The 12,887-nt window shown below is 47.0% G+C and overlaps 1 protein-coding gene across 4 annotated transcripts in view; it reads left to right on the forward strand.

The window, feature by feature from the left end:
• The window catches only part of LOC143295979 (uncharacterized), an 88,089-nt gene that overhangs the window by 70,723 nt on the left and 4,479 nt on the right, over positions 1–12,887 (forward strand). For 3 of the 4 annotated variants that reach the window (XM_076607693.1, XM_076607694.1, XM_076607692.1), the window contains 4 exons: positions 925–1,127; positions 2,127–2,162; positions 4,067–4,268; positions 8,116–8,255. In XM_076607693.1, coding sequence (XP_076463808.1) covers positions 925–1,127; positions 2,127–2,162; positions 4,067–4,268; positions 8,116–8,255 — 581 coding nt within the window. Of the gene's footprint in view, positions 1–924; positions 1,128–2,126; positions 2,163–4,066; positions 4,269–8,110; positions 8,256–12,887 lie in introns of all 4 variants that reach the window. The other variant, XM_076607695.1, reaches the window with a different exon arrangement.

Genomic DNA, 12,887 nt, shown 5'->3' on the forward strand with positions numbered 1-12,887 from the left:
CAGTTAATATTCTGAACAGAGAGCTTAAGCACTAACTACAATACAATACATTACAATGCAATACAATACAACACAATACAATTCAGTACAATACATCTTTATCAATACGATTGGAAATTATGTGTGCATCCAAAGACTCATCACTCATACAAGTCTATCGGCCACAGTCGCGAGTCCGCCATACACATGACCGTCACAAAGGTTGAACTCAGTGTCAAAGAGTAAAACATGTGCAGCTAAAAAAAAAACAAAAAAAAAAACAAAAAAAAAACGTGAAAGTAATAAAACACGGCAGCTTGATTTATCTCACGTTAAAACGAAATGACATGCAGCAAGAAACACCACGAGACCTATTATCGAATAGGAAACACTACTGTACATTTGTCACTGTGAATTCTTAATTGGTAGTTCATCATTATGAAACCATAACTGGTTGTTCCCGCACAAGAAGCATCTCATTCTTGCGTGTACTGAAAGCTGTGAAGCACGGTTTCCTCATGTTAACTTTTACAGGTTCTGTGATTTGTTGTCATGGTTCTGTTGCTGTACCCGCCGTTGTTGATGCTGTTGTTGCACATTTGGGCATCAAACGCAATTAATATTTTGATATGAAAGTCGGCACTTTCTAAGTGTAGAAACACCGGTTATATAGTTTATACGTGTCGTAAGCCTGTTGACGTAATGGATAAACACTTTTGTCCAAGAACTGAAATGGTGGGGGTGAACAAATATCCGAAGACTGCCTGGATTTGCTTTCTGAAAATTCCACTTCCACACACACACGCACACACACACACACTGCTACTACTACTACTACTACTACTATAGTGGGTATTGCTTCCTCTAATTATGGGTAAGTTGCACATGAAAATAATACAATTCACGTCCATCAAACTTGATCTGTTATCAACCCTGTCCATCCAGGCTTTTGGTGAGGACACAGCAACAATCCAAGACGCTGACAAATGGACCCTCGCCACGACAGCCTATTTGATTGGTCAATTCATGACCAATAAATATGTCGTCATCTACGGCGCCATGACGCAGACAGCGAGATTGGACGGCCTTGCCCTTGCCGACAACCCAGTCTGCATTAGTTACATTTACGCGTACTCCGACATGTGGAAGTAAGTCCACAAACCGACAGCTTTTGTAACACCACTGTTGCTCGTGTTTCTCCTTCCGTTGCTACTAGTGTTGTTGCTGCTGCAACAATGTACGATGTTCTTTTCTTACTGCTGCCACTACTGCTGCTGCTGTTTTTTTGTGTTGCTGTTGATACTGTAGCTGTGTTTAGATTGCTACTCATGCTGCCACTGCTGCCGTTTTTGTGCTGCTGTTAAAACTGTTGCGGTGTTGTTAGATCACATGCACAGATTTATGAATTCACCTGGAACCAACGCCATTGCCAGACAGAATGGATATGCCAGACACCCAACTTAGTAACCCCTTCCACGATTCGTCCACACGTAGAAACTTTGGATTCCGGTTATATAAATTAGGAAGAAAGATGAATCACACACACACACACACACACACACACACACACACACACACACACACACACACCCCTCTCTCTGTCTCTCTCTCTGTCTGTCTGTCTGTACATATACATATGTGTGTGTGTGAGTATGTGTATAAAAATATACATATAAATATGTATATATTTTATATACATTACGGTCGCACATGGTGGAATATGATGACATCCTCTTCTGCCTCTTTGTGGTCGTTTTATTGAGCTCCCATCATCAGTCACAATGAAACAGAGACGCTTGATGTGAAATATAGGAACACAACTGGACCTGCGGTTTCTCCTTCTCTCCCTTGACCCTCCACCCCCCCACCCCTCCGCTCCTCCCTCTCCCCTCTTCTGCCCCCCCCCCCCCACCCCCACCCCTCCCCAACCACCATTTGTAATTCTTGTGGTATTTTCAGTATGAATCAGGCGTGAGAGCCGATGCTTTCGCCTCGCCTGTCAAGAGGATTTGTATGAGACGTGTTCATTCCTCGGTGATAACTGGGTGAGCTTGACAGAGGGAGGCGGTGTTTTTTCGTATGATGTTTTAGTTTACTTCTTTGATGTGATGAGACATGAACCTCGTGCTGTGGTTTGGTTGTTGCAGGTCGTTTGATCGTGGTCTGTACAGCTGCTTGAAAAGGTAATTTGGTCATTATACATCTGCTATTACTGCTGCTGCTGCTGCTACAACCACTACTGCTGCTGCCGCTGCTACTACTACTACTGCTGCTGCTGCTGCTATTATTACTGCTACTGGTGCTACTACTACAACCACAACTACAACTACTGATCATAATAATTGTGATTATGATAATAAGATTTTTTTTCGAGAATGAAGAGTTCCTAATAGTGTGATTTCCCGAATCATTTTTCGTGATTACAATATACTTTTTAAAACCAATGAAAGTAACACATGTGATGATGGATATGCAAGTCAGTGACATGCACATTGAATTCAATATCAACGAAATTTTACAAATTCTCTCTTGCAACCTGTACCCAAACATCCTGCCTCCATCTCCTGGTGTACTCAGAAATGAGCATGTGAATTGTCACACACACACACACACACACACACACACACACACACACACACGGCACGAACGCGTACGTACGCACGCACATATGCACGCACGCACTGCGGTAAGTAGCGGCGTGAACTGAGGTAAGTCTGCCATTGTTTCTTTGCAAGGACGGGCCGTGGTAGAATCGGGTTAGGCGTTGGACCTCTGATACAGGGTTCACCAGTGATCAGGGTTCGGTGCCCCATTTCCGTGTGGTGTTCCCCGTGAAAGGGACTTCACTCTGATTTTGTTCCCCGTGAAAGGGACTTCACTCTGATTTTCCTCACTCCACCCAGGTTTGAATGGGTCCTCAGCTCAGATATGACAGTCAGTCGTGTCCGACTATCACCATCAGAACAGCAGAAAAGGCAACTGCTGTCCTAACCATCTGGGCTAGAATTTGATTTTAGTGGAGAGTGTCTTAAGATACATCCCCACTCTCTCCGCTAAGAGGGTTTTAGGACAGTTGGCGTCACTGATGGACAGCTCCGTGTGGACTGTTGACATCATGTAGCCATACAGGGGACAACCGGGATGTGATATCAGCAGTAGTGCTGTCAACCACCATGTGATCACCCATCCCCACTTTCACGGCAGCAGATGTCACCCATGGAGTTTCGGGATGAGCGGTTTGGGGGGTGGGGGGTACTTTACCTTTCGCGGGGGCCCGTTTCCGTGTCCGACTATGACCATCAGAACAGCTGAGGAGGTAACTGCTGTTCCGACTATCTGGGCTAGGATTTGATTATAGTGGAGAGTGTCTTGCCCAAGTTACATCCCCACTCTCTCTGCTAAGAGGGTTTTAGGATGGTCGGCGCTGGGATGGTTACCAAAGGCCAGCTAGCTTCCAAGGCGGCAGCACTGAGTCAGTGCAATCTTGCCTCCTAGTTTGAGAGTATAGCCTTCACAAAATACTAAGCTGTAAATAACTTCCCATTGCAATGGAGAAACCATTGATCATACAGCTCTCACGTGGCTGTTGGCCCAACTGTAAGCTTTTGTAAATCTGTGATAGAAGCTGAGTAGTGGATTGATCAATCGGCGAAGGAGAGGAGTGGACCCCGCCTTTCTGTGCAGAGCCCATGGAGACAGTGAATGCGAGCTCACTGCAATGATGATCGTAACAGGCTATGGGAGCTTTACATTTTAACTGTATGCCAAAGTCATGATAGGAATAATAACAGTAATGATGGTTAGTATTTACACAGCGTTCAGTACTGTGCAGAGACAAATCAGAGCGCTTCTAAACCAGTCAGTCACACGCATGCATAACTCTGAAGTGGGGAAAAACCAGAAAAACAAGAAAGTGGTGGGAAAGGGAGGCTATCATGGGAAGAGGTGGGGTTTAAGGCCAGACACGGAAAAGTGCAGGTACTGATGGTTGTGCTGTGAGTTTCGGCCATAACAGCAGTCGCCGGACTGGACTTTTACTAGTAGACAGAAAGCAAACAGACTTCATCACGTGTACCTGTGTTTCCAGGTACATCTACATTCCCCTGGGCGGGTCCCAGTCGGGTGTGTTACGGTCTGAGGTGGCCCTGCTGGGCACGTTCTGGTTCATGGGGTACTGGCACGGGGGGCAGTACCGCTACATGATGTGGGCACTGCTCAACTACGTGGAGGTGGGGCTGGAGAACATTGGTGCCGCCCTGCAACGTTCCCTGCTGGTCCAGAAACACCTGGTGAGTATTTCATAACACCTGGTGAGTTGTTCAGCGTCAGAAACACCTGGTGAGTTGTTCAGCGTCTGGTGAGTTGTTCAGCGCCTGGTGAGTTGTTCAGCGTCAGAAACACCTGGTGAGTTGTTCAGCGCCTGGTGAGTTGTTCAGCGCCTGGTGAGTTGTTCAGCGTCAGAAACACCTGGTGAGTTGTTCAGCGTCAGAAACATCTGGTGAGTTGTTCAGCACCAGAAACACCTGGTGAGTTGTTCAGCGTCAGAAACATCTGGTGAGTTGTTCAGCGTCAGAAACACCTGGTGAGTTGTTCAGCGTCAGAAACATCTGGTGAGTTGTTCAGCGCCAGAAACACCTGGTATTTCAGCGCCAGAAACACCTGGTGAGTTGTTCAGCACCAGAAACACCTGGTGAGTTGTTCAGCGCCAGAAACACCTGGTGAGTTGTTCAGCGTCAGAACACCTGGTGAGTTGTCAGCACCAAAAACACCTGGTGAGTTGTTCAGCGTCAGAAACACCTGGTGAGTTGTTCAGCGCCAGAAACACCTGGTGAATTGTTCAGCGTCAGAAACACCTGGTGAGTTGTTCAGCGTCAGAAACACCTGGTGAGTTGTTCAGCGTCAGAAACACCTGGTGAGTTGTTCAGCACCAGAAACACCTGGTGAGTTGTTCAGCGTCAGAAACACCTGGTGAGTTGTCAGCACCAAAAACACCTGGTGAGTTGTCAGCACCAGAAACACCTGGTGAATTGTTCAGCGTCAGAAACACCTGGTGAGTTGTTCAGCGTCAGAAACATCTGATGAGTTGTTCAGCGCCTGGTGAGTTGTTCAGCGTCAGAAACACCTGGTGAGTTGTTCAGCGTCAGAAACACCTGGTGAGTTGTTCAGCGTCTGGTGAGTTGTTCAGCGTCAGAAACACCTGGTGAGTTGTTCAGCGCCAGAAACACCTGGTGAGTTGTTCAGCGTCAGAACCTGGTGAGTTGTTCAGCGTCAGAAACACCTGGTGAGTTGTTCAGCCAAAACACCTGGTGAGTTGTTCGGGCTGGTGAGTCAGAAGAAACACCTGGTGAGGTTGTGTTTTCAGCACAGAACCTGGTGAGTTGTTCAGCGCACTGGTGAGTTGTTCAGCGTCAGAAACACCTGGTGAGTTGTTCAGCACGAACTGTGAGTTGTTCAGGTCAGAAACACCTGGTGAGTTGTTCAGCGTCAGAAACCTGTGAGTTGTTCAGGCTGGTGAGTTGTTCAGCGTCAGAAACACTGGTGAGTTGTTCAGGTCAGAAACACCTGGTGAGTTGTTCAGGTCAGAACCTGGTGAGTTGTTCAGCTGTCAGAAACACCTGAGAGTGTTCAGGTCAGAAACACTGTGATTGTCAGCACACCTGGTGAGTTGTTCAGTTACAGAAACACCTGGTGAGTTGTTCAGCCAGAAACATCTGTGAGTTGTTCAGCACCAGAAACACCTGGTGAGTTGTTCAGCGTCAGAAACACCTGGTGAGTTGTTCAGCGTCTGGTGAGTTGTTCAGCGTCAGAAACACCTGGTGAGTTGTTCAGCGCCAGAAACACCTGGTGAGTTGTTCAGCGTCAGAAACACCTGGTGAGTTGTTCAGCGTCTGGTGAGTTGTTCAGCGTCAGAAACACCTGGTGAGTTGTTCAGCGTCAGAAACACCTGGTGAGTTGTTCAGCGTCTGGTGAGTTGTTCAGCACTAGAAACACCTGGTGAGTTGTTCAGCGCCTGGTGAGTTGTTCAGCACCAGAAATACCTGGTGAGTTGTTCAGCGTCAGAAACATCGGACACGCCGCGCAAGTGTGACGTATGTGATCGGTGAGATAGGCGTGGCTGTTGTGCTTTATTTACAACGGCCATACCACTTTGAAAACACCGGTTCTCGTACGATCACCGACGTTAACTCACTCAGTACGGCCAGTCCTCTCTTCTCCCCTACACAGACCCCTCGGATGTCCAGTGGGTGTCTGAATGACCCAGCCTTTAGCTTCCGTCGTCAGAACTGTGGTATTCTTTGTCAACATTCACCTCTTCGGTATTAGAGCGTACCGTTTGCAATAATTTGATGATGGTAATTGGGATGAAACGCTGTTAACGTCGTCTCTTTCACCGTTCGTATGGAGAGAGTTAAGCAACGTCAGGCCCGGTTAGTACTTGGATGGGTGACCGCCTGGGAACGCCATGTACTGTTGGCATTCCTTTTAGGGGGAAGGTGACAGAATGGTTAAGACGCTCATCTGCCAATACAGAGTCCGTAATGGTCTGGGTTCGAATCCTGCTCTCGCCCTTTCTCCCAAGTTTGACTGGAAAATCACACTGAGCGTCTAGTCTTTCGGATGAGACGAGTGACCGAGGCCCCGTGTGCAGCTCGTTCTTGGCGCACTTAAAAAGAACCCATGGCAACGAGAGTTTCCTCTGGCAAAACTATGTAGAAAAAAGTCTATTCTGATTGGTACATAAATATATATGCATGCACTCAAGGCCTGACTGAGTGCGTTGGGTTCTGCTGCTGGTTAGCAGATGTGGTAGAGCGTATATGGACTTGTCCGAACGCAGTGACACCTCCATGAGAAACTGAAACTGTTTGTTTGCAAAGTACCATTGCCAAGAATGTGGCCACCGGTTGACTCCGTTTCGACTGTCAGAATCTGGAGCTCTGAAAACCACAAGATGAAAGTTCGGATATAGGCTTTTGTATCCAACAGCAGTCACACATTCGGTTTTCACGCTCGCTTGCTCGCTCGCACATTTGTGTTTGTGTGTGTGTGTGTGTGTGTGTGTGTGTGTGTGTGTGTGTAGGGGCAGAGTCAGAACAATGTAACAACAGTAACATTGCAATCAATACATACCAGATTCATTCTTGACAGTTTTTTGTTGTTGTTTTTTTTAGACTGGTGTATCACATACATACTCGTTTCACAATGTGTGATGTGTTTACTGTGTCCCGTCACCTTAAGAGGGGATGGGGTTGATTATAAAAGAAAACAGTATGCATGAAAAGACAACTCAGTTATTTGTCTTCTTCACTCTGCCTCTGTCTCCGTCTCTCTGTGTCTTTCTCAGTCTATCTGTCTCTCATTGTCTCTCTCTCTCTCTGTCTCTTACTACTCTTTATGGACTCACTATTTGTATTCACAAATCTTTGAAAAGACTGAATATTATGGCATCATATTATGGCATCTTATTCTTTTCTTTTGTTGATGTATAGGTTTATGATGTAATCGTGGTACAGGTATAATTCCAGTATTTGTACTTATGCTGTACCCATTGAGTAAGGGGCTTTGGTCTTTATTTGAATAAAACAGTTCGTTCGATCGTTCTCTCTCTCTGTCTCTGTCTCTCTCTGAGGTATGGACAGGCACTTGAAATTTATAACAACGAAATTTAGATTAGGAATATCGGAACTGACGGTGCATCGCTCAAGATACAAAACTTCTAGTACAAATGATTTAGTCTGCCCTCTGTGTAACGAATCTCAAGAAAACGAATTACATTTTGTTCTTTGTTGCCCAGTGCTAGGAAATATTCGTGAAATGTTTATAAAAGCAAAATATTACAAACATCCCTCTTTGTTTAAATTAAGTCTGTTAATGTCGTCAAGCAACAGTAAGGACGTTCGTGATTTTAACTTGTTTTTGTATAAGGCTTTCAAACTTAGAGAAATAGTGACTTCGTGAAATGAATATAATTATGTTTTGTTATCTACATTTATGCTTGTTTGCTTATGTTGCCTTATTGAGTTGTATAATGCTCATATTAACCCCTTCACTTGGGGCTGAGGCCTATAATTTATGTAAATAAACCATTCCGTTTCCGTTTCTGTCTGTCCCTGTCTCTGTCTCTCACTAGATCAGCAGAATGTCAGCAGCAGCGATGAGACGTCTGCAAGCAGCACTGTTCTACCCGCTGTTTTTGCTGGCCACCACTTCCAACATGTTCTTCCTGGCGGGCGCTCCTTTCGCCCACCTCTACCTCTTCAGGGTCTGCCTGGAACGTGAGTTGACCTGGCGCGCTTTCTCAGTGCGTGCGGGGAGTTTACAGCTATTTGTCTGAATGCATTGTTTGTGCATGTTGAATGGATGTCGACGTCTAATGCATTGTTTGAGCATGTGGAATGGATGTTGATGTCTAATGAGTTGTTTGTGCATGTTGAATGGATGTCGATGTCTAATGCATTGTATGTTGAATGGATGTCGATGTCTAATGCATTGTTTGTGCATGTTGAATGGATGTCGATGTCTAATGCATTGTATGTTGAATGGATGTCGATGTCTAATGCATTGTTTGTGCATGTTGAATGGATGTTGATGTCTAATGCATTGTTTGTGCATGTTGAATGGATGTCAATGTCTAATGCATTGTATGTTGAATGGATGTCGATGTCTAATGTCGATGTCTAATGCATTGTATGTTGAATGGATGTCGACGTCTAATGCATTGTATGTTGAATGGATGTCGATGTCTAATGTATTGTTTGTGCATGTTGAATGGATGTTGATGTCTAATGCATTGTTTGAGCATGTGGAATGGATGTTGATGTCTAATGAGTTGTTTGTGCATGTTGAATGGATGTCGATGTCTAATGCATTGTATATTGAATGGACTATGTCGATGTCTAATGCATTGTTTGTGCATGTTGAATGGATGTCGATGTCTAATGCATTGTATGTCGAATGGATGTCGATGTCTAATGCATTGTTTGTGCATGTTGAATGGATGTTGATGTCTAATGCATTGTTTGTGCATGTTGAATGGATGTCAATGTCTAATGCATTGTATGTTGAATGGATGTCGATGTCTAATGTCGATGTCTAATGCATTGTATGTTGAATGGATGTCGACGTCTAATGCATTGTATGTTGAATGGATGTCGATGTCTAATGTATTGTTTGTGCATGTTGAATGGATGTTGATGTCTAATGCATTGTTTGTGCATGTTGAATGGATGTCGATGTCTAATGCATTGTTTGTGCATGTTGAATGGGTGTCGACGTCTAATGCATTGTTTGCATGTTGAATGGATGTCGACGTCTAGTGCATTGCATGTTGAATGGATGTCGATGTCTAATGCATTGTTTGTGCATGTTGAATGGATGTCGATGTCTAATGCATTGTTTGTGCATGTTGAATGGGTGTCGACGTCTAATGCATTGTTTGCATGTTGAATGGATGTCGAGTTTTCCAGACCCACCAGGGATCATATACAGAGATGCCAACTGTTACGATTTCGCCGTATTTTGTTACAGTCGATCACAATTTGTTCCGGCGTTACGCCAACGTCAGAATTGTTCTGACAAGTTCATTTTCGACTGCATAGCATGGTCACATGTTTTCCTGTCGTAACATTACTCAAAAGCTATAGACTTATCGATCACGAGGCCGAGGCAGTCACTACTAACCTTGGTCTCACGTGATGATGCTCAGCTAATCGCGTGCTTGTTAACATTGAAACAACATTGGGTCCAATCAGCTTAAGAGAGAACATGGCTAAACCAAGTTGCGTCTCGGTCAAACAGCGTCAGTGCCCAGTGAATTAAGCTAAAATGTACGTTTGTTGATGTGGCTCGGAGTCCGAGTGTTCATAAAAAAATTAAAATGTTCCTACCAAATTTCTGGATTGTTCCTACAAACACTTGACAGGAGTTTGCATCTTTGCATATATCATGGCGGCCATGATGGAGGTCGAGACGTATTTCCCGATTCATTTTGTTGACGTGCCAGTTGACTGGAATCAGATTTTGTGAAGGAAAAGTTGAAGGAAGTGATAAGTGTCTTTTAACATGACATCATGGCCTGGCTTCGCTGACGAAGATCTAGGAAGGGCGTTGTCCACGTCTGATGCAGGCACGCTCATGGCTGACAAGGCCAATGCGGGAAAAGCAGAGTCGGCCGCAGCGGTTGCAAGGGAAAGTCTGGTCTGGGTTCGCGGCTGCAGCGTCGTGGTTCTTCCTCCTTCTGCGTTTGTCCTCAAGGCTGGCCCTGCGGTTGTTTTCGAAGGAGGAGACAGCTTGGTGGATGGTGCGTCGCCAGGTCTCTCGATCAGCGGCTACTGCGGACCACTGGCGATGGTCAATGTGACAGGCACCGAGAGCTTTCTTCAAGGAGTCTTTGTATCTCTTCTTGGGTGCTCCTCTGTCACGGTGGCCAGTGGACAGTTCGCCATACAGCGCGATCTTGGGCAGGCGGTGGTCCTCCATCCTGGACACGTGCCCTGCCCAACGTAGCTGGGTCTTTAGCAGCACTGCCTCGATGCTGATAGTCTTTGCCTGCTCCAGGACCTCGACATTTGTGATGTAGTCACTCCAGTGGATGCTGAGGATGGTGCGAAGGCAGCGCTGGTGGAAGCGATCAAGCAGTCGTATGTGGTGCCGGTAGGTGACCCAGGTTTCGGAGCCATACAACAGGGTGGGCAGTACAACAGCTCTGTACACGCTGATCTTTGTGTCTTTCTTCAGGTGTTTGTTGTTCCACACTCTCTTGTACAGCCTGCCGAATGCGCTGTTTGCCTTTGCAAGTCTGTTGTCGATCTCCTTGTTGATCTTGGCGTCAGACGAGATGGTGCAGCCTAGGTAGCTGAACTGGTGGACCGACTTCAGCTCTGTCTCACCGATGTTGATGTGAGGAGCGTGGAATTCTTCCCGTGGGGCAGGCTGGTGGAGAACTTCCGTCTTTTTCAGACTGACTTCTAGGCCGAAGAGCTGCGCAGCCTCTGCGAAGCAGGACGTTATACGCTGCAGGGCCGCTTCTGTATGGGCGACGAGGGCAGCATCGTCGGCAAACAGAAGCTCTCTGATGAGTTGCTCCAGTGTCTTGGTGTGGGCCTGTAGCCGCCTCAGGTTGAATAGGCTGCCATCAGTGCGGTATCTGATGAAGATACCGTCGTCGTCGCCAAGATCTTCAGTGGCCTGTTGGAGCATCATGCTGAAGAAGATCGTGAAGAGGGTCGGCGCGAGGACACAACCTTGTTTCACTCCATTTCCAATTGGGAAGGGCTCCGAAAGGTCGTTGCTGTGTCTGACCTGTCCACGCTGTTCCTCATGTAGTTGGATGACCATGCTGAGGAATTTTGGGGGGCATCCTAGACGTTTCATGATCTCCCACAGACCTTTTCTGCTCACGGTGTCGAAAGCTTTCGTGAGATCGACGAATGTCGCATACAGTCCTTTGTTCTGTTCCCGACATTTTTCTTGTAGCTGTCTGAGAACGAAGACCATGTCAGTGGTGCCTCTGTTGGCTCTAAAGCCACACTGACTCTCTGGGAGATGTTCTTCGGCGATAGTAGGCACCAGCCGATTTAGGAGGACTCTGGCGAGGATCTTGCCTGCGATGGAGAGCAGAGTTATCCCCCTGTAGTTGGAGCAGTCCGACTTTTCTCCCTTGTTTTTATACAGGGTGATGATGACTGCGTCACGGAGGTCCTGTGGTAGTTTGCCTTGCTCCCAGCAGCAGACAAAGAGGTTGTGGAGTTTGGAGTGTAGTGCTGGGCCTCCATTCTTCCACGCCTCCGGCGGAATTCCGTCAACCCCTGCTGCCTTGCCACATTTCAGCTGTTCAATGGCCTTGACAGTCTCTTCTAGGGTTGGTAGCTCGTCCAGTTGTAATTTCACTGGCTGTTGTGGGATGCGGAGAATTGCCGAGTCTTGAACCGTGCGGTTGGCGCTGAAGAGGGCCTGGAAATGTTCCGACCACCTGTTCAGGATCGACGTCTTGTCTGTGAAGAGCGCCTGGCCGTCTGCGCTGCGCAAAGGACTCTGGACCTGGTATGAGGGACCGTACACCGCCTTCAAGGCTTCGTATAAGCCCCGGTAGTCACCAGTGTCTGCACAAAGCTGAGCCCTCTCTGCCAGGTTGGTCCACCACCCATTTTGAATCTCACGAAGCTTGCGCTGGAGGTTGCTGCATATGAGCCGGAAGGTTGCTTTCTTCACCGGACAAGACGGTTGTGCAAGGTGAGCCTGGTGGGCTGATCTCTTCTTCGCCAGCAATTCTTGGATCTCCTGGTTGTTTTCGTCAAACCAGTCCTTGTTCTTTTTCGACGAGAACCCTAGGACTTCTTCAGAGGACTGCAGGATGGCTGATTTCAGCTGTGCCCATAGTGCTTCTGGAGAGGGGTCTGTGGGGCAACTGGGGTCTTCAAGTTTGTCCTGAAGCTTCGCCTGGAATTCAGCTTTCACTTCAGCTGACTGAAAGTTGCCGACCTGGAATTTCTTCCTAGGAGCTCCTCCTTTCTTTGGTTTGGGCTTGAAGTGGAGCCTGAGCTTGCTGCGGACGAGGCGGTGGTCAGTATGACACTCCGCGCTGGGCATCACTCGGGTGTGTAGGACGTCTCGTACGTCTCTCTGGCGCATCAGGATGTAATCAATGAGGTGCCAATGTTTGGACCGAGGATGCATCCACGTTGTCTTCAGGCTGTCCTTCTGCTGGAAAATGGTGTTGGTGATGGTAAACTGCTGCTCTGCACAGAACTCGAGAAGAAGGCGCCCATTGTCGTTGCAATTACCAACGCCATGCTTGCCAAGGACTCCTTTCCAGGCTTCTGAATCTTGGCCAACTCTGGCATTGAAGTCGCCAAGGATGATGACCTTGTCGTCAGCAGGGGTGTTCTGAACGAGGTTGCGCAGATCAG

This window comes from Babylonia areolata, chromosome 21 (genome assembly GCF_041734735.1).
Source record: "Babylonia areolata isolate BAREFJ2019XMU chromosome 21, ASM4173473v1, whole genome shotgun sequence".
Lineage (NCBI taxonomy): Eukaryota > Metazoa > Mollusca > Gastropoda > Neogastropoda > Buccinidae > Babylonia > Babylonia areolata.